Source organism: Cimex lectularius, unplaced genomic scaffold, assembly GCF_000648675.2.
Source record: "Cimex lectularius strain Harlan isolate CLEC.00 unplaced genomic scaffold, Clec_2.1 scaffold99, whole genome shotgun sequence".
NCBI classification, from domain to species: Eukaryota; Metazoa; Arthropoda; class Insecta; order Hemiptera; family Cimicidae; genus Cimex; species Cimex lectularius.
Window position 1 is genome coordinate 40,215 of NW_019392713.1, and position 27,360 is coordinate 67,574.

The window sequence follows — 27,360 nt, forward strand, 5'->3', positions numbered from 1 at the left end:
GTGATTAAAATATCGATATATTTGTTGACGCCCTATCAGGCTGATGATGTCCGAGTTCGAATTGAGTGTGACTCACTCACCCACACCCCTCGGCTCTCGTCAAAGGTCTGACGTCTGTAGACTGTACTCTGTTGTGTGTTCAGTCCTTGTCGTCGGCGCCCTAAACTTGACAACTTTTTGATTGCACTTTATCACATGACACATTGACCATAAGGTAAGTTTGAAGTTGAAACTTCAGTCAAGTTCTCAATATATTACTTAATAAAAATTTTATTGAAGATTTGGGTATTGATTACTGTAAGTTTAGACAAATCTATTTTTTAAGATAGTTCTACTTTCAGAAGTTTTAGTCAACTAGCCTGACTAAAAAACTTCTGTGAGTAGAACTATCTTTTTCAAAAACTGAATTGCCAAGCCCTCCTACTCAAATCATTGTTTAGTTTGTAATATTAATGGTCTAAATTTGGTTTATAATTTATTTGTAACTTAATTATTTTTTAAATATAATTGCACATTTACGATAAACGCAATTAATTCACAATTATTTATTTGAATTAAGAACTAATATCAAAAGTAAAAATTTGTAAAGTTTTTACCACTTAAAAATGTAAGATAAAGATTATTTGATTTTATGATAACACTTAATGGTTGGTTTTAAAATTTAAAACAATATTTTACAATTATTTATCCTTATACTTTTAAGTTAAATTATTAATTTAGTCCAAATTTAAAAAAAAGTGGTTAAACTATAGAAAGAACAATAATCAAAAGTAAACATTTGCAATGTTTTTACCACTTAAAAATGTAAGATAAAGATTATTTGATTTTATGATAACACTTAATGGTTGGTTTTAAAATTTAAAACAATATTTTACAAATATTTATCCTTATAGTTTTAAGTTAAATTACTTAATTTAGTCCAAATTAAAAAAAAAAGTTTGGTTAAACTATAGAAAGAACAACAATCACTGCCACTGCAGCTGTTCCTCATACGGGACATTTCATACTGCTAGAAAAATATTTTCAGTGGAATATTTTTACATAAAATGTGAAATAAATTGCCTTCAACTTTAAATATCGATAAAGCCTTTAGTTCCAACACAGTTTATTAGTTTATTTGGAATGTTTTTTCACTTACATTGTAAGCATTTTCAGCCTTAATCCTAATCTTATACTTACATCTTACATTATATTTCCTGTAAGGAAAATACTATAAACCAGATAATAAGAGGATGAACTCTGTTTTGTTATTCTTTTCATTAAATGTAATTATTTTATTCAATTCATTAGATGTAAAGAATAAGATAAGGATAAGGCTGATAATGCGTACAATGGTAGTGAAAAGTTGCCCAAATAAACTAATAAACAGTTAAAACTAAAGGCTTTATTGATGATTGTACCTATGATAATGGAGTTCCACCAAAAAGTATACCGAATCTAGAAAAAAATGTTAGTTTTGTCTTCTGGATTTAAATTACAAAAACTTATTCAATTCAAACTCCAAACAAATTTGAAGATGTGCAATATAAATAGATCAGTTATATTTATATTACGTGAAAAGCCCTTTTGATGACTGAAAGATTCAGTTTAATTATTCGGGTTTGATTTATTTCAGATACTGATTTGCACACATGGCTCAAGAATTGGCACATGAGATTAGTTCTCTCCAAGGAAATAATTTAAATGAGATTATACAAAAGTTTAGATTGTTGTTGATGGCAAAAAGAACGTCATTTAAGGACAATTTTAACGAACTTCTTTTATTGTTGCAAAGTGATGATAATTTACAGAAATTTTTTAGGGTCAAATTGATTGATGAATGTAATAAGCGTGATGAAGTTTTAAAATTACTAAAATGCAATGATACAGTTTTGGTTAGCCGAGCATTAAGATGTACATGGTTCTTTCAGGACCTTCAAGACCCAGAAAAATTCATAAATGAAGTCATACCATTATTGTCATTCTGTACTAGAAGAAAAGTGATAAAACTCTATTCTAAACACTTGGCCAGATCTGACGTTATAGAAAACATGTTTACCATATTGCACCAGTTGTATGATTCCAGCTTAGCATTAATCCTGTTGCCGGCCTGCAGTCAAGAGTTTGTCAACCATACGCTCCTTTCATTAAAAACTAAAGTCCCTACATCAGTTTTAAAAAAACTTTTCAACTGTTACCCTGACTCTGTCAAAAAATACTTTGAGTTTTTACTAGAAAGTATTGATAAAGAGAAAAGGGCTTTTTATTGTTTCAAAATTGATAACTATTATGTAGTACTATGTAAAGTTGCTTCTTCTGATCCAAAATATTTTATGAGGATGTATGAAAAGTATGACAATTACTTACCACATTTCTCATTGGGAAAAAAGACATCAAAAAAAGTTATTAGAGCTGACACAGATAGATTTATTACTAATTTCCACAAATATTCAAAAATTATTACCTGCAATTATGAAAATTATTTGTCAGCCAATCAGATAGAAAAGTTACAGTTACACTTATTTCCAAAGTCAATTACGCACTTTTTTTCTGATGTGGATTTTGAAATGTTTGAAGTTACAAAAAAGTTGAATAAAGGAGCAAGAGAGAGAATCCTATTAACAAATTTTAGCAAGGCATTTTCCAGGCCATTTATTTATGAAGAATTTTCAAGAGCATTGACAGTAGATATAATCCAGTATTTCCCAGAGCAAGTGAGGATGGAGTGGATTAACATGACCCTGCGCAAAACTGCAGATCCATTAGATAAAGTTGATTTGTTGTTATATCTTCCCACATCAGCTTCAATCCTCAGTCTAAAGACTATGCTAGAAAATGAGACTGAACTAAATGTCAGAATTAGCATTTTTAAAGCAATGTTGTATTCATTAGATTTTAATAATGATTTTGTAACATTACCTTCAATCTTGCGGTACTTTGTTTCAAGATTTAGAAATGAACAATTTTTAATGAGTAAGAAAGTAATAGATAGTTTGGGAAGAAATGAAAAACTGTTGTTAGAATTACAAATTGATGATTGGGACCTGATTTATGATTTGTTCAAACTTGCTAAATTAAATAATCAACATATGAAGTTAAAGCGAAGTATCACAGAAATTCAACATATACAAATTAAAAGCTTTTTTAAGAAGGGTTTTCCAATGGAAACTCATTTAAAAAAATATTTTCAATCACAAATATCATTGTTCAAAGTTTGTAACTATGAAACATGCACAAATTCTATATATGAGAAGACTTGTCTCCATTTCTTCCTGAAAGAAGTATCAAATTTAATTCATGATGAGAAGAATGTCGAGAACCATTTAAACAGCCTTGCAGTGCAGATTTGCATGTATAACCGGAGGAATAAAAAAGATCGAATTGAGATCCCAGAATGGTTGGTGGAAAAAGTGAAATCGTCATTTACTCGCAAAAAAGAATTCGATTGGAATATGTATAACTTAATGCAAAGCTGTAAAAAGGATTATGTCTTCAGGGAGAAACTTTTCCCAAAACTGTTCCCAGAAAGGATGGATACTGACATATTATTATTTATATTAAAAAAATCACCAGGTTTGATTGTACAAAATGTTGACAGTGTTTTAAAAAAAATTTTTGAAAATGCATTGAATGTCGATTCAATGAAGTTCTTTAGCCAGCTGAGAATGTATTCACCTTTTGAACTCCCTCAGAAAATTATTCATCTCTGCATCAATGCCCTTCAGAACAGTAGCGAAGATGGCGATGGCAAGGATTTTCAATACCACGCCAAACCGAATGCTATAAGGATCTTGTGCCTAATGATGCCGAGTAATTGTTTTCTTAAAATGATTGAACCATATTATCCAAAATCTATTAAAATTGAATATACAGATGAAGATGATGAGTTTTACAGAATACAACAAGAAATTGCCCAGAGTTTGAAGCTTTTGAATGACACCGCTCTGGCAGTTGTCCCAATGAAGAAATTTGCTGGAGGGGACTACCTGAAATATATTGTCGGATCAATAAATAGTATTGTATTGAAAATTCCTGAAGCGGAAATAATTCCAATGTTAAAAGAGTGGTTGGATTCCCCGGTGTCTGTAAGGAAACATTTCATTAGAGCTTTTTTGAAAATAGCGCCAAAAGCGGCAAAATGCAGTTTTGTAAAAGAACTGTTTATAAAGGAAAAAAATCTCTCCATGCGTCTTCTGCTATTTCAGCATGCCTTTCAATTCTTCTGCCAGGAACCTTGCCAAGAGACTTTCAACGCTTTCAAAGCGATTGTTGTGTGTCTTGAACCTACAGACACATCTGCTATAGAGAGAATGTTCAATGTCCAAAAAGTGGCCGATGATTTTGTTTCCACTTACATACAGATGCTGTGGGAACTAGTATCCCATAAAGAACCTGAAGTTAGAGCTACCGACCAAAACAGGGTTATTGGAATGATAGACAAAGAAATTCTACAGCTACTCAGTGAAGAATTCAGAGAAACACTTCTGCAGCAGATATTCTCCTTGGCAAATCTTGAAAATCTTCATACACTACAGTTTGTAACAAATTATATTTTATACAGTACTGACAGTGATATTCAAGCGATGAGGTTGGATAAAACAATGGTACTCTTGAAGAACCTAATCACTGTCCACTGGCATGAATACAACTTAAATAGTTATTTTGTGTTTCCTGTAAGAAAATTTGTTTCCCACTTTGTAAAAACATTGTGTGAGAGCAGTAACAAAAGAGACAAACTGTACATGGATCCCTGTTGTGTATTGAAGGATTTCAAGACACAGCTCAAAGCTATTCTGCCAGAAGAAAGTGTCATCGAAGAGTCATTGTTCATAGACTTCACTATCACTTATCACGAATATTTTGTAACCGGCGGCAAATTTTCTCCTGAATTTTTCTTTAAATTTATTAAATCCAGCCTTGAAAAATATGCTTGGATTAGTGATGCTGTGAAAATTGATATGTTGCGGAATGTACTTCCATTCAATTTATTGTCCCTAGAAGATAAACTGTTACTTTCTGAACTTTTAATCTCACAGACATCCGAACTCTGCAATTTAATAGGATTAGGCATTATACCACACCAAATAAACGATGATTCCACCATGAAATACTTTAAAAACATTATTAAACTATTAGTTGAAAACCCGAATCAAAATGTAAAAATTCAGTCTAGCTCTTTCATGTCAAAACTAGTATCGACAGTGAAGGTTTAAAGATCATTTGTTATGCTGTGTACCTCAAAAATTGTGATATGCTAGCATTATAATGGTCAAAGAAATAAAAACAAACAAAAGAAGCTGTAATATAAGAAATTTGAGCACCGGAACTGTTTAGTTACATTCATATTCTTTCTTATTTCATTTTAAAGAGCTTGCTTGCCTTTTTGAACTAGTCTTCATAAATGTATGCTTACATTCTGAATTATCTTTTCGTTTTTCTGTAGTATTTGTCTTGCACAAATGTACAAATATTGAATATTTGTATTTGATAGTAAATAGTAGTAAACATTATGTCATAGTTATCCATCGCTTGTGTCGTTAGTAATTATAGATTCTTCAATAATTCCATTTTTTTCCGGTTTGCAGTAGTTCCTTTCAATTAGTAATAAACTTGGTAATGGATTTTATTTTATTTTAACTAGTCTTATTGGTAAAACTAGTCTGTGGTAGAGGAGATATCATTTATAGTAAAATAAATCAAATATGACACTTTATTTAGTGAAGGTATTTTGGGAATTTTTTTAAATTGTGTAATTTACTTTTTTTCTTCTTGTGTATCTTCGATTTTCTCATTTCAATGTCGGCACAATCGATTATTCGAGACTTCAATTATGTCTGCTGTCTATATTCCGGAGTCCCTAGATAATAGATATCAACAGCTTTTTTTCAATGGGTAACGAGTTCACAATATTAGCTTATGACAGGGCATTTGATTTAGAATTGATCGGTTTTGAGCGTTCGCCGTTCGGTTTCAGGGGGCGAAACTGAAGATTGAAGATTGCGTTCGCGCCCACATTGGCACATGAACATCAATCCGGAAATTTTTCGTTGAAATCGTCCTCGTCAGAGGTCAACCCGTCCTAAACATTTTTAACAGGTAATTTTTACATTTTCCTTTTTTTTTCTTTCTTTCTCTTTTTATTTTTTTGCCCGTGACACTGTATACTTCGTGTCGCCACTTAGTGTAGTGTACTTTTAGCAGACGTTTCCCACAATTTGATGTCTGTTATTTACCAATTATATACAGGGTGTCTTTTTTAGATGGCCTTTCTATCAATTTCTCTTGAACCAAGACGTTATCAACTAAAAAAAAGTACGTGTTTACTACTATTTTTAGTCTTGTTTCAAATTTTACCTTTTTTGGAGAAAATTTGAAAATTTACACATGGTACCTCTGGCCTGTTCAACCTCAAAATTCAAATGTGATCCTATACAACCTGACACATCATTTTAAAGGATTTTTTTACGTCGAAAACAATGGTGTAATCGGATTTTAAATTGGTCAAAAATGACAAAGATATGGCAAAAAGTGAAAAAACGCATTTCATTTCTTTTGTTGTTAATTCCAATAATTTGCTTCTTCTATAAACATCCTTTATTGTTTACATTCTGTCATTGTTCGTTACATTCAGTATTTTTTTCAGCATTTTTCTGATCAACTGCGAGTTGATTTGTACGACTGCTTTATTGATAGTGGTGGTATTGTGCGTGTACATCCTTTATTGTTTACATTCTGTCATTGTTCGTTACATTCAGTATTTTTTTCAGCATTTTTCTGATCAACTGCGAGTTGATTTGTACGACTGCTTTATTGATAGTGGTGGTATTGTGCGTGTGCAGTCGAGTTATACTCCCAGAAATTTCCTCATCCCCCCCTAAGTAAACCACACAATTTTTATTCATGTTGCTTGCAATATTAGGAGATGCGGATCAGTTGCTGTTCCATCATCAAGAAACCGGCAGCGTAATTTCAACAAGGAGCTGAATATTTTACAGTATGTTCGTGAAAATCCAAATTCTTCTCTATGAAATGTTGGAAAGGTTTTAAGTTTTTCAAAAAATAAAATTACAGATGTACTCCAGACTTACAATTTTAAGCCGTATCATTCTCATCTTGTCCAGGGACTTCAGGACTCTGATTATGACAGGCATCTAATTCTTTGCACAAAGTCGATTTGGGAGGCTGAATAAAACATTCTTCCATATATCCTATGGACTGAAGAATCCAAGTTCACCTCTAATGGCACACTAAACCATTAGACTTTATAAACATGGGCAGAGGAAAATCCAAGAATTTCATACATTTATCATAATAATCGGGTAGTTCACAGTGTCAACATTTGGTTTGGACTTCTTGTGCCTTATTTCTACGAATATAAATTTTTTTTTTTTTTTGTGGGAGGTTTTACCAACACTATTATATGACGTTCCTCTGCAACAAAGACAAAGAATGATTCTCCAGCTTGATGGATGCCCCGCACACAATTCTTTATAGGTGAGACATTATTTGAATCGTCACTTCAGGGATAGGTGGATAGGACCTCATGGCTTGATCTTCTGTCCTCCTTGGTCACCCGATTTAACTCCAATTAACTATTTTCTGTGGGACCTTTTAAAAAAACAGTGTCTATGAAAATCATAACCCAGCAACCTCAGTTGAAGAACTGCGGCAAAGGATAGAAAATGCTTGTCAGCCTATCTCCCCTGACTAACACTCGACCGAGGTCAAATATCTAGGAATAATCTTTGATAAGAAATTAACCTGGAATCCTCACCTGGAACATATATAGCAAAAGGTAAAATATCGCTAATGACCACAAGAAGGACCTTAGGCAAATCTTGGGGATTAAAACTGAAAATGGCCTATTGGCTATACACGGCAGAAATAAGACCCAGAATAACCTATGGATCACTAATCTGGTGGAACAAAGCTCAACAAAAAGTAGCTACCCAAACATTAGGCAGCATACAAAGACTAGCAAACCTATGTATCGCAGGGGCGATGAGAACAACCCCTACAAACGCATTAGAAACTTTGCTAAACCTACCTCCGCTGGAAATATTCATACAAGGAGAGACTAGGAAAAGCTCACTTAGGCTCCAGAAACAATTAAATTGGAAAGGAACTAAACAATTCGGGCATACAACCATAATCAACAAAATCAGACACCCATTATTAGAAATGGGGACTGACCACATGATCCCGGAAACAATCTTCACAACTTCCTACAAAGTCTCAACGGACTATAAAGGAGAGGAAGAACACAGGAGAGCATCAGATACAATGATATGGTACACAGATGGCTTCAAAACAAACGAAGTAACCGGATCGGGTGTTTTCTGTACAAGCCCAAAACATGAGCAATCAAACTCATTAGGGAAGTACATTTCGGTCTTTCAATCAGAAATACATGCCATCAATACTTGTGCCATGGAAAATCTTAAAAGAGGTTACATTGACAAAAAAATCCTCATAAGATCAGATAGCCAAGCAGCTATTAAAGCGTTAGCATGTAAAAGAATCACATCAAAATTAGTCAGTGAATGCATTCAAAATCTCCAAAACCTGGGGAAACACAACAACCTGATATCTTGGGTGCCAGGGCACACGGGAATTTTGGGTAACGAGAAAGCAGACAGACTAGCCAGAGGAGGATCTGCAAGACCATACATAGGCCCCAAACCTATTCTTGGGATAACAAAAATAAATATAGAATCCTCCATTGCAGAATGGATCCAAGCAAAACAAAAGGAGAAGTGGATAAACTCTAGCAGTGCTAGACAGTAAACTTATGATGAAACTACTCTCACCTAGACTGGCAAAAACACTGCTGCAATTGGAGAGGGCCAAACTCAGATGAGTGGTAGGACTACTAACCGGTCACTGGTATCTGAGAAAACATCTACACAACATGGGTATTATACAGCGATGATCCCATTTGCAGATTATGTAATGAGGAGGAGGAAACAGCCACTCATATCATCTTCAAATGCGAAGCAACAGCTCAAGGAGGTTTAACCTAACGTATGGAAAAGACTTAGGGAATCAAATTGCAATAGCAACAGTCAAAGACCTGATACTTCTAAGAAGAAGGATTGAGTCTATTGACTGAACTAAGGAACTAGGAAGGTACAATAAGCCAGAAGGCTGCAGTGCCTGGGGAATACAAACCCCGCTTCCTAGTATCCTTTTCCACCACACCATACCAACGCTTGACCACTAGTGACCACCAAATGACTGTTTTTTTCCAAACTTTTTGCCACAATTTTGTCATTTTATGACCAATTTAACATCCGATTGCACCATTGTTTTCAACATAAAAAATTCTTTAAAATGATGTGTTAGGATGTATAGCGTCATATTTGAAATTTTGAACTGGGCCCGAGGTCCCGTGTATAATTTTTCTCCAAAAAAGATAAAAATTTGAAACTAAACTAAAAAGTATTAAACTGGTATTTTTTTGATAGTGTGATTGTTTCAAGAGAAATTAAGCTAGGCCTTCTAAAAAGGACACCCTATGTGTACAGGGTGTAACCAGAGAAGTGAAAAAAAAAAAATTGGATGATAGTTCACCCTTTTTGCAACAACTTCTAACATATTGTACCTATACTTCAGTCCCTGGCGAGTTACAATTTTTTGTTAGTTTTTCCATGAAACTTTATCTTACTTGAGAAACTACAGATTTAAACACTACTGAACTATACACCTCACAAAGTTGTGTGTTCGAATCCCACTTGTGGCCCTTGCTTTTTCATCTCAACCAAGATTAAAAGTAATTAAACTAATATGGACAATTATGGCCACTAAATACATATATGGATTTTTTCCTTTTGTACAATCCAAACCACTTCTAGCAGTTAATATTTTTATTGTATTTACTTATAAAAATGTGTTCACTTATTTTTTTTTTATTTATTTATTTATTTTTTTAAACGAGGGTTTGCAACAGCAGAGGTCATATCAACCCTCAGGGTGCTGGTGTTGTAAGTATTCGGGTTCGAATGCAGGGCCGCTGGATTCGAACCCGGGACCTTTACCTTAGAATGATGAGCGCTGTGTCAAAGACTAAACCTTGTGGCCACCGACGCCCCTCATTTAATCATATTAAAATAAGGTGAATAATAAAAAGAGTTGGTACCAATACCTTTGTCAGTATAGGCAGAACAAATAATATTGTTATTTGACGTGTTTGAATTTCTTCCATCAAATTTACTATACTCAAAAACCCTTGTCTAAACAGTTGTTCATGTCAATTCCTGGTTAATATTATTAGGATTATCTTGTGTGGCTTAAATTTATTTCTTCTTAAAATCTTCTCAAACTACTTCAATCAATTTATTTAGTTATCATTTTAATTAATACTACAAATGATGTTTACTTCTTAAATAGTTTTTGAAGGCTATTTATCCGTATTTATTTATATGTTTATTTGTTTAAGATTTTACTGTTAGTTATTTTTTATATACATTTATATTAATGGCCTTATGAACTATGCGTATTAGCCAAGGGAAATTTTTTATTTATGTTTTGTTTATAAACATTAATTCATTTAAATTGGACCAAAATTTGCATGAGGTTAAATAATTAAATGTAACATCCAGAGTGAACTGCTATTCAATGTTATTGGAGGAAATTGTTGAGAATGTTTGAAACATGTGAAACAATTAATTTACTATCAATTAAAATTATAAATAAATAAATTGGTTTTTGATAGGAGAAGTTTTTGGATTTTCGAAAAACAGTGTTTTTTAATCCTCATCCTTACCCTGTAGCAGTCTTTCTCAAAATTAGGTTGAACCAAGATCACACCCACTGTTGGGAAAATTAAGTAAAAATAAATTGTTAAATATATTAAGGATCCAACAAAATACCATGATCCTTGAAGGAAAAACAAGCTTTATTAAACATAGATAATAAAACCAAAATATAACATCTTGTACACTTATATTGTAATAAATAAAATTTAACATTAAACTAATGAATAATGACTGAAGATTGTATTTTTGTGCAGCAAAAATTTTAAAACATGCAATAAAAATCTCGAAATGCGCAAAAAAACTTTTATTTACATAACAAATTAATTCTTGTTTGTGACATTATTCATGATGTGAATTGTTTGTTTTATAATCAGCATTTTTAAAACAATAATTGAAGTTTTAAACTGTATAATGTATGCATCAAAGAATGGCTATTTAATAAATAATTTATGATACAAAAGAGAAAAGATTCTCTCTGCATCTACACTTGTTGGCATCGTATGAACACATTGTCGGCAGTCTTTGTTATCGGGTAGCCCGTAGTCTCCACTTGTGAACTTCTGTTCTAGGTAATAACTTACCAGGCATTATTCTTATTTATTTAATATTTAACGTGGATTAGCTCTGCTCCGCTACCAAAGAAATACTAAGGAATGAGAAAAAAAATGGGAAGTGAAAAATACGCCACCAGCGGAAAATAACGGATGTTAAACATAAAGCAATTTCTTGAAAAATTCTAAGCTTTGGGAGTTGAAAACATCAATAAAACACATTATAAAAAAAAGATTTTACTCACAATTCATGTATTTCCACATTGTTTTCTTGCATAAAAAAATAACTAATACAAAAACATTGGAAAAATTGCAATTTTGTACAAAATAGAATTAGCATCAAAAGAACGTCCTTTTCAAGATTTGAATTTTTGTTTTGGTTTTATTTCCTCTATGTTAAAAAATAAAAGAAGCAATTGCAGGGGAATCAGGGCTTTAGTAATGAGTAATGACTAATAGGACTTTATGTTTATTTCCATCACTCAAGGTTGTGCTTAAACTTACTTGAAATAAACTAATTGTTCATTCTCTGGCACCTTGCTTTTACCACATTCGAGTCACAGCGACCAATCTTACAGGGAGAAGGCAGAGTTGGCCTTTTAAGTTCAGACTTGGTGTCACCATGCTTGCATTTTTAAAATTCAATACCTCAGCATAAATTTAACTAACACATAGTTAAACTAAGAGACATAGATTATTATATTTAAATATTTGGGTCTGATTTACTATGTTACAGATTTGTCTTAAGCAGCCATGGAGAAGGAGTTGTTAAACGAGATACTTACCCTTCAAGGAAATAATTTGACCGATATTTTGCGAAATTTTGGATGCTTGTTGGTGAGAAAAAGAGAGATTTTAAAGAACAACTTAAATGGTGTACTCTCTCTGTTGAACAGCGATGATAATTTGCACAAGTACATAATGATAAAACTTATAAATGAATTTAAATGTCACAATGAAGTTTTAAGTGTACTGAAAAGTGGAGACAGATTTGCATTAAAACAAGTATTGAAATGTACCTGGTTCTTCGAAGACCTTCAAGATTCACAAATTCTCATGAATGACATCCTGCCTTACCTATCTTTCTGCACAAGGATGAAAGTGATTAGTCTTTATTCAAAGTATTTAAAAAAAACAGATTTGATTGAAAACTTGTTTACTGCATTGCACCAAAAATATGAATTGAGCTTGGCTTTAATCCTGTTGCCTGCTTGCAGCCAAAAATTTGTGACAGATAGACTTCCCACTTTCAAAACAAAAGTCCCGTCTTCGGTTTTTCAAGAGCTTTTGAACCATTATCCTGATTTGGCAAAGGAATACTTAGAATTTATACTTGAAAGTGTTAATAAACAAAAAAGGGCATTTCGTTATTTAAATTTTGATGATTATAATGTCCTGTTTTTAAATTTGGCATCTTCAGATCCTAAATATTTCATGAGGATATATCAACAATATAACAGACATATGCCATATTTCAATTTGGGTAGAAGGACCTCAAAAAAGATTATTAGAACAGATACAGAGGCATTTATTAACAATTTTGACAAATACTCCAAGATAATTTCTTTGGAATTTACAAGGGCTTATTTAAGTATAGATCAAATGGAAAAATTACAGTTAGCATTATTCCCTAAATCGACTACAAAATTTTTCTTAATGGGAGGAGAAAACAATTTTATAGAAGTAACCAGAAAGTTAAAAATGGAAATTAGAGCAGAAATACTTTTAAAAAATTTCAGCAAAGCTTTTTCCAGGCCATTTGTTTATGAAGAGTTCGCTCCAGCGTTATCTCAACATGTAATTGCTCACTTTCCTGAGGAAGTGAGGGTGAAATGGATTGAAGCGACTTTACCCAAAAAAGAATCTGCATATGACAAAGCTGATTTGATAGAATATCTTCCCACTTCCCGTTCAATTCCACTTCTAAAGAAATTGGCTGAAAATCAGTCTGAACTGAATGCACGCATTTATTTGTTTAATAAAATATTCAGGACTCTGAATTTCAATAATGATTTGGAGAAACTGCCTTCTATATTAGTTTATTTTGTTACAAGATTCAGAAACGAAGAGTTTCCAATGAGAGAACAAGTGTACTCTAGCTTGGTTGAGTTTAAAAGACTGTTGTTTGCATTGAAAATTGATGACTGGGAAACAGTAAATGAATTACTGAAACTTGTCAAATTAAATAAGGAACAAACACGTTTACAGCATCTCATAACTAAAACTCAACATATACAAGTTTTAAGCTACTTTAAGAAGGGTTTTCCAATGGAAACTCACTTAAAAAATTACTTTCAATCACAAATATCATTGTTCAAGGCATGTAATTATGAAATTTGCACAAATTCTATATATGAGAAGACTTGTCTGCTTTTCTTCCTGACAGAAGTATCAAATTTAACTCAGATGGATGAGAAGAGTATCGACAACCATTTAAACAGCCTTGCAGTGCAGATTTGCAAGTATAACCAGAGGAATAAAAAAGATCGAATTGAGATACCAGAATGGTTGGTGGAAAAAGTGAAATCGTCATTTACTCGCAAAAAAGAATTCGATTGGAATATGTATAACTTAATGCAAAGCTGTAAAAAGGATTATGTCTTCAGGGAGAAACTTTTCCCAAAACTGTTCCCAGAAAGGATGGATACTGACATATTATTATTTATATTAAAAAAATCACCAGGTTTGATTGTACAAAATGTTGACAGTGTTTTAAAAAATTTTTTTGAAAATGCATTGAATGTCGATTCAATGAAGTTCTTTAGCCAGCTGAGAATGTATTCACCTTTTGAACTCCCTCAGAAAATTATTCATCTCTGCATCAATGCCCTTCAGAACAGTAGCGAAGATGGCGATGGCAAGGATTTTCAATACCACGCCAAACCGAATGCTATAAGGATCTTGTGCCTAATGATGCCGAGTAATTGTTTTCTTAAAATGATTGAACCATATTATCCAAAATCTCTTAAAATTGAATATACAGATGAAGATGATGAGTTTTACAGAATACAACAAGAAATTGCCCAGAGTTTGAAGCTTTTGAATGACACCGCTCTGGCAGTTGTCCCTATGAAGAAATTTGCTGGAGGGGACTACCTGAAATATATTGTCGGATCAATAAATAGTATTGTATTGAAAATTCCTGAAGCGGAAATAATTCCAATGTTAAAAGAGTGGTTGGATTCCCCGGTGTCTGTAAGGAAACATTTCATTAGAGCTTTTTTGAAAATAGCGCNCTCTCTCTCTCTCTCTCTCTCTCTCTTTCTTTCTTTCTTTCTTTCTCTCTTTCTTTCTTTCTCTCTCTCTTTCTTTCTTTCTTTCTCTCTCTTTCTCACTCTCTCTCTCTCTCTCTCTCTCTTTCTCTCCTCTTTTTAAGTACCATATTAATGTGTAACTTAAGCATGTTCTGATACAGAACAAAATGTATGCGAAATCCGACTGGGTCTTTACTTTTTGATAATAAATCCATGTGTTGTATTTTTGCTCTCCCACCATACGATGCTGATAAGTTAAAATAATAACACATGAAGTTTAGAAGAGTAGTAATGCATGTAAGAGTGGAGAGATCCTTTCAGTGACTTTCAGGTTTCTTTCTAACCAAATTCCAGACATGGCTAGGCTAACATGGCCAAAGCAGGAAAAAAACTACCTAACTAGAGATTCATTCCCTGCAGATTCTTTGAAGAAATTACACAAATTCAAATGGGTTGACACTCTCACTACCATTTGTAGTCATTATTACTGAAACAGTATCATAGCAACATCTGTAATTATTACAAGTTTATTCTGATTCTGTGTAGAAGCTTTGCAATAGAAGGAGGGTTCAGTTAGAATAAATAATAATCGGTCTCACTTTTTAAAATATATTGGGTTAGGATTTACCCATCTGTATCAGTAGGGGTGAGCCATCTACTAAACTGTGACTGGAAATATGTGGATGTTGGATCTGAACATGGGACCTTTACCTTGAAGAGATGAACGCTATGTCAACGCCTAAACTCTTGTGGCTGTCTATACCCCTATAAACCATGTACATGGTTTTGTCAGTTCCCCTCTACCCTTGCTTCAAAATTGGATAAGTAAAATTTTGTCAAAATGAGGTAAGTGAACATAATCCAGTGTCAACTTATTTATTACAACAACTACATTGAAATGTGATCACAATAAAAAATAAAAAGATAAAAAATTTAATTTGTACAGTAGATTTAAATTTTAAAATTGCAATTCTGACTTGTACACTTCTGTCCTGAGGATGCAGAAATGTTCCTTAAACTACCATGACGTTTTTTCCAGAAAACTTCGGCCCAGGGTTCATATAACCGCATAGTTGAAATACCATTGTTTAAAATAAATAAATAAAAATAAACGTTATTTACAGTATTTTAGTTGGTCCCAATTACTAAAGTAATGATTTATAATTTTTATTTAAAGTATGGTTGAGATGAAAATTATAAATTAATTTAAATAATTAGATAAATCACTACTCATTGAGTCGCTGAGAATTGAATCTGATTATACAAAATTTGATTAAAATGCAAAAAGAGGGAACTTTAAAAAAGTTGGAGATTGAGATGATGAGTTGGTGTCGCGGAGGACCGAAGCCACAATAGCTCAAGGGGTTAGAGTGCCGGGTATAGATCCGGAAGTCATGGGTTCGAGTTTCGCTTGACATTAATTTTTTGTTTTAATTTAAATTATTAACCATCCCTAATTATTTTTGAAGTAACATATATACTTCTAATTGCTCATTGGGGGTTCCCCTTCATGATGTTTACATGGTGGGCTAAATTTGGATATCATCCTAATTACTCGGTTTTCACATGATGATGGTAAAAAAAATGGTGAAGAAAGTGTTAGTGAAGACAAGGTTGTGGTTGATTTGTATTGCCTTCCTTTTATAATATGTGATACACATTTGGGCATGGAAATAAATGCCTTTTCCAGAGTGAAAACGCAGACCAAATATGATTTATGCATTATTGGTCCATAAAAACCAAAAAAAGTACTGTTCAAGGATGGAATTGACATATTTGATCTCTCAGAGAATTTTCATGAAAGGTCATACATATTACACAGGGCGGGCGACCAGGACCCGAGGGTTTAAAAGCCAGAGTAGTCCCGTACCCCATCCCTAAAAGGTCCGGGACCTGGTCGGCTCACGAGTCCTGCATAAACCTTTTGGACCTATTCACAAACCCCAGGATTGTGGACCATTTTATCCTGGGGAGTGTTTTGGTTATGTCCTCTCCTTCGAAAGTATTAAATCTTTCCCTAGCATACCTATCGCATTCTGCGAGGTAGTGTCGGGCCGTTTCTTCTTTTGTTTCGCAGAAGCGGCAGAAGGGGTCTGGTAGAGTACCCATTATGAAGAGGTGTCTTCTCAAGGGGCAATGGCCCGTTAGGATACCTATCAGCCTCCTTATTCCCCTCCTAGAGTTAGAGAATAGCCATTTCGATTCTTTAGGTTTGATTTCCTTCAGAAACTCCTTCGATTGTCTGCATCCTGGGGACATATTCCATTCCTTTAGGAATTGTTTCATGCCCCAGCTACCTATACTCTCTTTTGCTGTGCTTAAAGAGTGGGGTAATACCGGTTGTGGTCCGACGAACTCAGTATTTGAACCTTCCTTGGCCAGGCTGTCCGCCTCCTCATTGCCATAGTGCCCCTTATGAGCAGGTATCCATACGAGGGTTACCCTATTCTCATACCTGGTGATAGTCCTATTAATGAGTTCAACGGTTTCCTCTACCAGTCTAGATGTTGATAGTTCTTTTTGTAATGATTTTAGACTGGCCTGACTGTCGGAAAAAAATTTAATATCTTTTCCCTTCTATTCATGAAAGGAGGATATTGGAATAAGTTTCATACTGGTTGGAAAGGACAGTTCTATTCACAAACTGTTTGTGACTATTCTTTGAAAATGAACCAGTGAATTGATATACTAACTCTACATCAATTTTTTCTAATAAGTTGCTGAAAAGGTACTCTACAATCCTATGAATGTTAACTGGACATTGCTCTTTATGAGTTTCATATAAATATATATTTTTACATAAAATTGAATAAATTTTATTCAAATGTAGAATAAATTTTAATAAAATATGCTGTTCTAAAAATGCATGTATCTATCCATTCTTATTCCCGACATTGAAATATAGTAAGCACGATTAAATAAGAAATAAAAAAATAAGATGCCTACCAAAAGCACCTACCTCCATATTTTTTCTAAACATATTCACGATTGTTCCTAACTAGTTACTCTAAAATTATTGTTAAAGGTAAAGAAAATTACAGGAAGACGTTTGAAAAAAAAAAAAAAAATGATCTAGACTGACAATGGAAATTTGGTTTTAAAATCATAATTCCTTCAAGTAGATTGACAGGCATGGATGAATGAGTTTTTGTTGGAGATCATATGGAAGGTGCAATTAAAACATTTACAAAATACTTACTGGCAAAGTCCTCATTGTCCAGAGATCAAAGGGCAAACTTTCCTAGGGAACGCTGGATACACCCTGCTCACCAGCCATCGACCCGCCTCTGATGATCCCAAGCTACTACCATCCCTGATCAACCAAATCAATCACACCCTCAAGAAGAATGTCTTGAATGTTGTAATTAAGTAACTAAAATAATTTTCTTGAAAATTTACTCTCGGTTTCGTAAGTCATGTATTATTAGTTGTGTTGAAAGTGTTAGTGTGTTTTCAAAAGTGGATTCAACATCATGAAGGGGGATTATTGAACACTTCATAAAATACAAATATAGACATTATTGATGAAATTGCCTGAAAAATAGCATAAATGTTGCAATGAATATCTTAAAGATGGAATAAATGTGCATACAATTAAACCAAGCATTAAAAAATCTATTGTTTTTTGAAAGATAACTGCACACATTATATATCCATTAATTAGAGGGAGGCAGCCATCTACGTGGAACTTGAAATTATTTTTCTGGTGTGCTGATTTGTGCTGAAAACATTTATTTTTCCTAAAATGTATTTCTAAATGTAACAATTAATTATTGTTTCTTACACATGGTAAATTGCAGTGGGCACAGCTAGTAGGTATGTCACAAACCGAAACATTGTCTTTATTATTATGACACCAATCTCTATAGCTAAGAATACCGCAGCAATGCATCTAAAATTTCAATTTCAGGAAAGTTAAAGGAGGATATTATAAATATAAAATCACTTACCCTATACTGCAAATTATCCCATACAAAATGGTAAGTAGAATCGTTGTAATACATAGCCAAGCTTTTATACAGATATTCTTTGGTTTGGTTTAAAATATCATTTTCTGTTGGTATCTTGAGTATTGATACGACTATATTACCCAACAATACAGCACCCACAATAGCATGCTGGAAAGAATTTTAGTTTAGTCAACTGATAAAGCTTTGACTTGTTATTTGACCTATTATTTTATTGAGCGTCTGTAACAATATTAATTGTAAAAGAATGCTAACAAATGAAAAGTTCTTAAATTTCCGTGTCACAAGCGGGATTCGAACCTATGATCTTCGTCTTGATACGCTGCTACTCTACCACTTGAGCTATCGTGACTTCGATCCCCTTGGGCACTAACTTCCCATCTCAACCCCACCTTTTGAATTTTCCCTCCTATTTGCCATTTTTATTTCAACTTAAAACCTTAATTAATTGAATGTTATTAATTGGTCAAGTGGACCACGAAAAATAGTGAATTTAAGTTCTTAAATTTATTATTCTTTTAAAAATTTAATGTTTTTTTCAACCGTAATATGTTCATAGTAAACCATTAGATGATAGTATGACTTACAAATAGCAACAAATATTTTCTTGAAGTGACTTGTAGAGTGAAAAACCCTAAGAGAGAAAATAATGTCATTGCAGCTCCATTTAACATCATGGCTGTTGAAAGCGATTGGTAGGTGTCTTTCTGAATAATGACAAATCCTTCTTCTCTTTTGTATACCAAAATCATTCCTATTAATAGAAATGATATGCTGAGGACCTGAATGGAAATAATAGTGACCATTTTGTAAATAGCAAATGCAACAAGTAGGTAATATTTAAATGAAGAATGTTTCCGGTGTTTAAAATTAGGAAAATAGATTATTTTTATTTCTATAGGTTTTACTTGCTTTTGGAAATTGTTTACAAAACCTTCAAGAACGCTGGATCAGTGTAATTACATATTAAAATTTTAAAAATATTTTTTCTATCCATTTCTTCCCCCGTGAATTAGACAAAGAGATTTTGTCAAATCACTGGTATTCAAAATGTACAATTTGACTCTTTACCCACATAAGAAAACGGTGAAGCAGAGTGCTTTTAAACTGCTGTCATAAATACATCTACTGAGTCACAAACTTGCATTATTTCACATGTCTCACTCACAGTGTTGATCCCATTCACAATTCGCAATCCATATTGCATCGATTTATAAAAATGTTCTCCTCTTATCGTCTTAAGTTCTGGAGGCTGCTTTATGTGTTCTCTTTTCATATCCATAAGTTCAGTCATTTTAACTGGAAAATTAGAAATTCAAACTTTTAGCATTTTGATAATCCTGGGTCACTCATTCTTGACTCACTTTCATCTTCTTTTCCTGATGCAGCATAATGAAAATACATTGTTTTTTCTTCTACAAACAGATTTTTATCTATTCATGTAAGTACTTGTTTTACTTTGTAAATTATTAATATATTAAAACACATGCTAATTTAATTGTTTTTCCAAATGTACTTCGAAATGTGAAAAAACCAGTTTTTGTAGTTGGAATTACTCTCTTTCTTTGCTGGTTGTATGCCAACCTCGTTCAACATTTTTGTAAGACTCGAAACAACAGATATTATTTTGTCTGAGTTTCCTTTTGATGTGTCCACTTTTATCACCACAGGATAATTGCACACTACAGTAAGGTAGATGAGAAAAGGAATCAAAATCATCTAAATATTGAATTGTTTTTCTTTAATATTAAAGTTGTATTACATTTTGAAAAAGCAGAAACATAGGAAATAGAGATACTCACGTTATTCACAATGTTCACACATGCTAAACCTGTGAAGAAACTGTTACCCTCTTTTATGTAATCTACCAACTTCTTCGAGCATCCTTGTTTGGAACATTTAAAAGATGTTGTACTTTCATTCTTTAAACAAATTATTAGTTTTATTATTTTTTAAAATTATTGATGTATTTGTATTATACTATATCAGTTTACCTTAGAGTTTCGACAGCAATGCGGAGGCAATGGTAAATTCAGAACAAGCCATTCACTGTCGTTATGTATTCCGCAGCAAAAGAACTAACATAAATGATTTTACTACAGATGGCTTTTACCATGAATGTGATGCTTTTATGTCGCTTTAAATAATGTACTATCTTTTTTAAAGGGAAAGTATGTAAGCATTTGAAATTTTGAAATTAATTTTGTATAGAATGCATTTACCACTTCGGTGAGTGTACACACACACACACACACACACACACACACACACACACACACACACACACACACACACACACAAGCTCGCACGCACGCACACACAAAACGCTATTCACTGTAAAGAGATTTGGATTTATTTAGTAGCTTTCTTATATTCATTTTATATTATATGTACATAATACAGTACATATAATATTTACATCTTTAATAAAAAAAAGTTAATAGTTATTCTTTATCTCTATGATGTCAGAATTTCAGGTACCTTTTTTTGCAATGTGTCCCATGAAACTATTGAATAATTGCTCATGGATGGACCTATAGGGATTGTCGCATTCAACCTCTCTCCTACTTTCCATTCATTTTCTATGGGTACTATAAAGACCCAGGTTAGCAACAAAGCCAGGAAAATTGCACTGAAATTGCACATCAAAAGTATCTGAAAATTTAAAACAGGACATTATTCTGGATAATTCAAGTAGTAGTAGTAGTATTATTATACTAAAAGTGTGGTTAACAAATTATACATATTTATTACTTTAATTTAATAATGATTTCACTTTGTGCTAAAATGGATTTGTACACATTGATTTTGCAATCCAGCAGATACAATGGATACCTAGCCTGATTACTTTTGATAAGCTGAATAGCAATTTTTTAATAAAAAAAAAAAAGTTTTGTAAAGTAAAGTATCTCCTCTCTGATGAACAAAACATGTTTGGATAAGTAGGGCTCTAACTGTATGTAGATAGGAATCTGTTAAACAACTGAACATGAATTTCTAAAATTGCAAATTTGTAAAAATCTGAGATGAAAAAAAAAAATACAATTAATTGAATACATGTCTTTACCACTAAACCAAATTTCTTGGCATATCGTTTATCTGAGTAGTTGATGCAAAAGAACAACATGACAGAACTAATTAGTTGTAGCAAGCCACTTATTAAGAAGAGAACACTTGGGATGATAGTCATATTATAATTACTCATTTGAAATATTGTCAGAAGAAAATACCATCTATAGCTTGTAAATACAATCCCGATCATTCCACTGCACTAAAAAAATGATAATATCTGTATGTTTAACTACGTCTATGTGTCTGTCTAAAGGTTTTAGCTTACAAATAGCATGACACAACTGGTTAATATCAAGACCTCAATCATATCCATGCATGAATCCTGTTGTCTGTATATCTGCCTCAGTATAGATGTTTTAATCAGTTGTGATAGAAATTGTTCAGATTTCACCTTTGAAGATGTCGGCCTAAAATCTTCTGTGGAATCTGTGTCCTAAAATCATTTTTACAACTGTTAATTAAGCTATCTGGAAAATAGTCAAGGATTTTGGTGAGGGTTTTTTTTTAATCAATCAACCTCAGAAAGTGCAGCTCTTTTTATTTTGTGCAACAATTGTGCAATAATCGTACAGTTGTTTTTTGTTTTATTTATTTATTTTTATTTTTGATGTTCCTTTTTATGATTAGTACTATATAATTGTAAATAATAATAAAAATAATGTTAAAACATTTCTATTTACACTTAAATTACAATTATATTATATTTGTAAATGGGATTATCATCTAATAGATCTAATTCTCATAACATTTCATTACCTGGTCTAATTGGTGGGGGAACTGGACATATAAGATGTTATAAATTAAGTTAACATAAATTTAAGAGAACAATATGTATCTGTCATCTAATATCACTTATGATTGATATCCTAAACAACTAAATAAATACTTAAATTAGGTTTAGTGTGAAAATTTAAATTGTATAGAGATTAGTTGGATATTAAAAGCTCCAAGAGAACCTACACAACTTGACAAATATAACTTTGCAAAAAGTATTAAAAAAATATTCCCTTTGCCACAAAGCAAAAGAAAAGAATATTTTTTTGAAAGAATTTATATCCATTTATTTAAAAAAAATCAACCTTAACACAAGTTTTTCTGAATTACCTAAGCGGAAAAATTGGTTTAGTTTAATTAATTTTTATTAAGTTGAAAAATAATTAAACTACATAATATTATTAATTTTAAATCATAGTTTAGAAATATATTTTCAGCTCTACTTTTTCTTTTCTTTTCTTTATAATTTGTAACCTTATCTCATTCCATTTCATCGATTTATTTACTTGTATGATTATATTACTTGTATTTCTATTTTCACATATTATAAATATCTGATAAATGTATTTAATTGAGAATGCTCAGTCCCTCAGGAGGTCAACTGACCATGAGAAAATCTTGTGATGATCTTTGTTGATGTTGTTTTGTTTTATTGCAACAATTTATGTAAAAAAAGCCGTAAATAAAAAGCTAAAATATAATAATATATGAAATTAGCAATTAAATTGTGTGATAAAAATCGTAATAATACTAACATCAAATAAATCAATATCACATTAATACAATAAAATACTTGAATATAACTTGCGATATGTGGAATATATAATATCTAATGATAGGAATATAAGGGAAGATAATGAAGGTAGCGAGTGACTAGAGTGATTTTAAAGAATTTCTGAATTGGTCAAGAAAGTTGTTAAAGAAGTTGATATTATTATTAATTTTGTTTACAAGTCTGTGTAGCCTATTGATAGGAGAATGATACAGGTAGGAAAAGAGTGAGCCAAATCGGGTTCGGTTAGTGGGGATGTGGAAATTTATTAGTTGAAGTAACTCAGGGAGTATATATTGTTGTTAAGAAGTTTATACAAGAATAGAGCCTCAAGTGTAGTTAAGTTGATATTCAAGGGAAATTAAACTTGGTTTCTGCTGCAGGATGTGAATGGGATCATCATAATAGGATATACCCATTTTGCTGCAACCTAGCCAACTAAGGAATTGGTGATAATTTAATTTATGTATTGTAGTGGGACCAGATTAAGGAGCAGTGTTATAATAGGGAACGCACAAGGGAAATGTACAGGAGGGTAGAAATGGAGGAATACTAATACAAATAATAATTTGTTTGCTCTATTGGCTCATCGGTTGATATGTTGATTAAAGAAAAGAGATTGGTCGAAGTGAATACCAAGATATTTGATCATTTTTACTCTTAATATTATTGGGCTGTCTGGAAAATAATGCAGGTTTCCATGTTTTCTTTCAATTACCCCTCTATATAGTAAACTGTTTATGTTGGATGGATTCTTTTGTAAGAATGTAAATACTTTTTATCCTCTTCCAAACAAAAATGTTGTTTTACCTCAGTAGATTATTAGTTATTTGGAAATAATTCAGTCTTTACTAATATGTCAACGCGTGATTTTCAAGTAATTTCGTTTTATGAGTATAAACTCGGTTGTAACAGTGCCCAAACGACCAGAAACATTAATGAAGTTAGGGGCGATGTGAAACGTCTTGAAGACAAAGAAGGTCGTGGAAGGATTTCTTCCCTAGATGATGATCTGCGAGCTTTGATCTTAGAAAATACCATAAATCTGTTCGAGACTTGCAGAGAATCTTTCAGTTAGCAAAACGTCGTCGCTGACCACATTAAAGGTGTAAAAGCTCGAAATTAGGGTCCTTTATACATTAAACGACCGCCAAAAAAATCATCGTTATGAAGTTTGCACACTTCTTTGCCGAAATAGAAAACGAACCTTTTCTGGATATAATTGTTACTTGTGATAAAAAGTGAAACAATAATAGTAGACGTTCTGGACAGTGGCTCGAGAAAGGAGAAGCAGCACCACATTTTCCAAAGCCGCCACTCATCAAGAAAAGATGATGACTCATTGGTGGGCATCATTTGGGCTGATTTTCTAAAATTTCTTGAATCCTGGCTAAACAATCATTGTCGAAATGTACTGCTCTCAAATTGAAGCATTGCACCAGAAATTGGCATTATCGAAGCCGTCTTTGATCAATCGGAAAAGGCCGATTCTGTTACATGACAACGCTCGGCCACATGTCTCACATGTGACAACACGAAAACTATTTAATCTTGGTCCTTGGTTATGAGGTTCTGCCTCACTCTCCTTATTATCCAGACCTCTCGCTTAGCAACTACCATTTTTCTGACACCTGGACAACGTTTTACTACATAAAAAACATTGTTGATCAAAAGACGATAGAAAATGTTTACAGAATTTGTAAATAATAAAGGCTCAAATTTATATTCAGAGGGTATAGTGAAGTTGCATCATCATTGGGAGAAGTGTGTTGAGAGTGTCAAGAGAAGAGATCATCATTAATGAAGATGTTAAATAGAAAGGGACCTAAGTGTTAAGTGACCTGGAAATTTGTTGAGCCTATAAAAGAACTTAAGTTCATTCGAAAGTATTAAAGTTAATACGATATAATCGTAAATTCAAAAGAAAAATTATTGCCAGATGCCCACATTGCTGCACTCATCTTTTTCATGTGTTTCATCTGTTTCATGTATACAGGATTGAGATTCTGTGAGAATATTGTTTAAGAAATTGCCTTCTTAAAACAGTAATATTGTCAAAGTGATAGAACGGAGTTAAATGTATATCGTATGAAAAAAAAATTCACGTACATCCGGTCATATGCTTGATTGACTACTGGTTAAATAGTTCATACATACCCTAGGAATAAACGTTTCCATTTCAACGGCAAAAGCGTAAAATTCAATTTAAATGTATTATGCGATAAAGTTAAAGACGAGCTTGCTAGAAATTAGGAAGTATATTTTAAAGACAGTTGTTCGTCAATGCCAATTGAATAGGTTCATTCAACTTTTTTTCTCACAAATGTGACGGTTGTATTGTTTATCAACTATACAAAAACCGTATAATTCCCGTACTGGGAAATCATTGATCATTTCGCGATTTCATTTTATATTTTGCCAAATCTATGTTAGAGATACTTTATTATAAACATAATTGTCTTCAGATAAAAATATATACCTATATATCTATTTTAGATGAACTACCTATGAGTAAGACAGCAGCAATTGGCGTGCGCGGGCACAAGTGTGTCTTGTGTTATTTTCTCAGGCACTCGTCGTGAGCTGTGCTCCCTTCTCTCTCTCACTCTCTCTCTCTCTCACTCTCACTCTCACTCTCACTCTCACTCTCTCTCTCACTCTCTCTCTCTCACTCTCTCTCTCTCACTCTCTCTCTCTCTCACTCTCACTCTCACTCACTCTCACTCACTCACTCTCTCACTCACTCACTCACTCACTCACTCACTCATTCTCTNTCTCTCTCTCTCTCTCTCTCTCTCTCTCTCTCTCTCTCTCTCTATCTGCGTTCAAAAACAGCAAAATGCAGAAATATTTGCAGTGAAGCAGCTTCAGCTTTTCAAGAGGGCAATTAATACTCCGAGTAATCCAGGTGATCATCTTCTTGAGTAAATGATGCGTGTTAATTAATGGCTCCTGTCAATGGTCCTTTGTCAATCATTTTCAATCTGGACCAAACCTTCCGATTGTCAATTTTGTTATAACTCAATTAAGAATCGCTCTGAACTGGACTCATGCTGAACGAGCAAGAACAGAACCTGTGGTCGATGAGCCACAAATTGGACATTTGGGTCTCGTGGATTGAACTGAGAACACCTGCCACAGCTATCAAGCAATCCTAACTCAATCCTTGCCCCATTCTGATGTAATCAATTCCAGACCTGTAGTAACCACGTTTACCAGTGCTAAAGTCCGTAGTCAAATTCGCCAGGCGAGTTTTATTCAAAAACGAATAAATCAATGATGTTAGTTTCAGTGTTTGTAACGCAGTTTACAAAACATGTATCCGGAATAATAATATCGATAATAAAACTGACCTGAAGACTTTTTTCCAAATATTGCCCTAGATCGATCGTAAGTTTTGTTAATGAAGGAAATTAAATTAATTAGAGATACACTCCGTCGTACGATTATCCGTAAACAAATGAACTTGCAAGATTTGGTTTTAAATCCCAGGTATTCTTGTGTTTTATTTTTATTGTTATCATTTTTTAATGTGTTTATTTGGAAGGTCATTGAGCCCATTTTTTTGCCTTCAGTTCATACTAAATTTCTAATTTTCACCGTTCATCATTTATTTAATGAAAGATTTTGCTTTCTAGACTGGCATTGAAACCCAAATTTTTCCCTATTAGATTGTAAGCTGTAGAAACGGGACGTAGATCTGATTGTAATTAAGAAAAGCTCCGCTATCCAATAATTATTACAATCACTGTTCATCACAAAACCCGTTTTATTGCGCCTGTTTAAACAGGTGTAAAATCTTTGAAAATAGCTTTTGAACTCACTGACTCGAAAAGCGTAATGAAGCGCCAGGAAACAAATAAATTAAATCTACCCTCGATACTTACGATTGCTCGGTGTTCCGTGGAAATGTTATTTTATTTATTGAAACACGATATCTGACGCCTCGTTGAAAATGTTAAACATAAATATTTCAGATAAGTACGAAAAATTATATGAGCAAGTACTACTTCCATAACTTTTGTCTAGTGAATTGTTTGTTTTTTACTACAAAGAAGAATTTTTCAGAAGGGTACACAACGTTAATGTGGTTTGGAAGTTGACATTAGACATGCGATCCATTACCATTTAGTGTTTGGAAACGAAAATTTATGCTAAATACGGTAGTAAATATATACATATATAATAATGTACAGCTAGAGTTTTGCCAGTTATTTATAAAATTACTGAGTA

The 27,360-nt window shown here is 32.9% G+C and overlaps 2 protein-coding genes across 13 annotated transcripts; one reads left to right on the forward strand and one right to left on the reverse strand.

Moving 5' to 3' along the window:
- The first annotated feature begins 67 nt into the window (after positions 1 to 67).
- LOC106673064 lies at positions 68 to 14,744 on the forward strand. Its single transcript, XM_024226446.1, has 5 exons — positions 68 to 214; positions 1,616 to 5,871; positions 5,954 to 6,075; positions 12,024 to 14,518; positions 14,703 to 14,744. The coding sequence occupies exons 4-5, from the start codon at positions 12,041 to 12,043 to the stop codon at positions 14,742 to 14,744; spliced, it is 2,520 nt and encodes an 839-aa protein (XP_024082214.1). The 5' UTR covers positions 68 to 214; positions 1,616 to 5,871; positions 5,954 to 6,075; positions 12,024 to 12,040.
- A 2,886-nt stretch (positions 14,745 to 17,630) lies between these two features.
- On the reverse strand, positions 17,631 to 25,750 carry LOC106673065 (leukocyte surface antigen CD53-like). Of its 12 annotated transcripts, none has more exons than XR_002910180.1 (13): positions 25,285 to 25,750; positions 21,847 to 22,014; positions 21,577 to 21,780; positions 20,991 to 21,164; positions 20,504 to 20,587; positions 20,312 to 20,431; positions 19,874 to 20,228; positions 19,678 to 19,829; positions 19,097 to 19,291; positions 18,492 to 18,659; positions 18,326 to 18,433; positions 18,134 to 18,262; positions 17,638 to 18,075 (listed from the first exon to the last, which is right to left on the reverse strand). XR_002910180.1 is itself a non-coding variant. In XM_024226430.1 (13 exons), the coding sequence occupies exons 8-13, from the start codon at positions 19,801 to 19,803 to the stop codon at positions 18,013 to 18,015; spliced, it is 789 nt and encodes a 262-aa protein (XP_024082198.1). In that variant the 5' UTR covers positions 19,804 to 19,829; positions 19,874 to 20,228; positions 20,312 to 20,431; positions 20,504 to 20,587; positions 20,991 to 21,164; positions 21,577 to 21,780; positions 21,847 to 22,014; positions 25,285 to 25,408; the 3' UTR covers positions 17,649 to 18,012. The 12 variants fall into 12 exon arrangements, 6 of the variants coding, with proteins under 6 accessions (XP_014260490.1, XP_024082198.1, XP_014260487.1 ...); XR_002910179.1 differs by having other exon boundaries at positions 17,639 to 18,075; positions 19,097 to 19,263; positions 19,678 to 19,808; XR_002910178.1 differs by having other exon boundaries at positions 17,642 to 18,075; positions 19,678 to 19,808.
- Between the last annotated feature and the right edge of the window lie 1,610 nt (positions 25,751 to 27,360).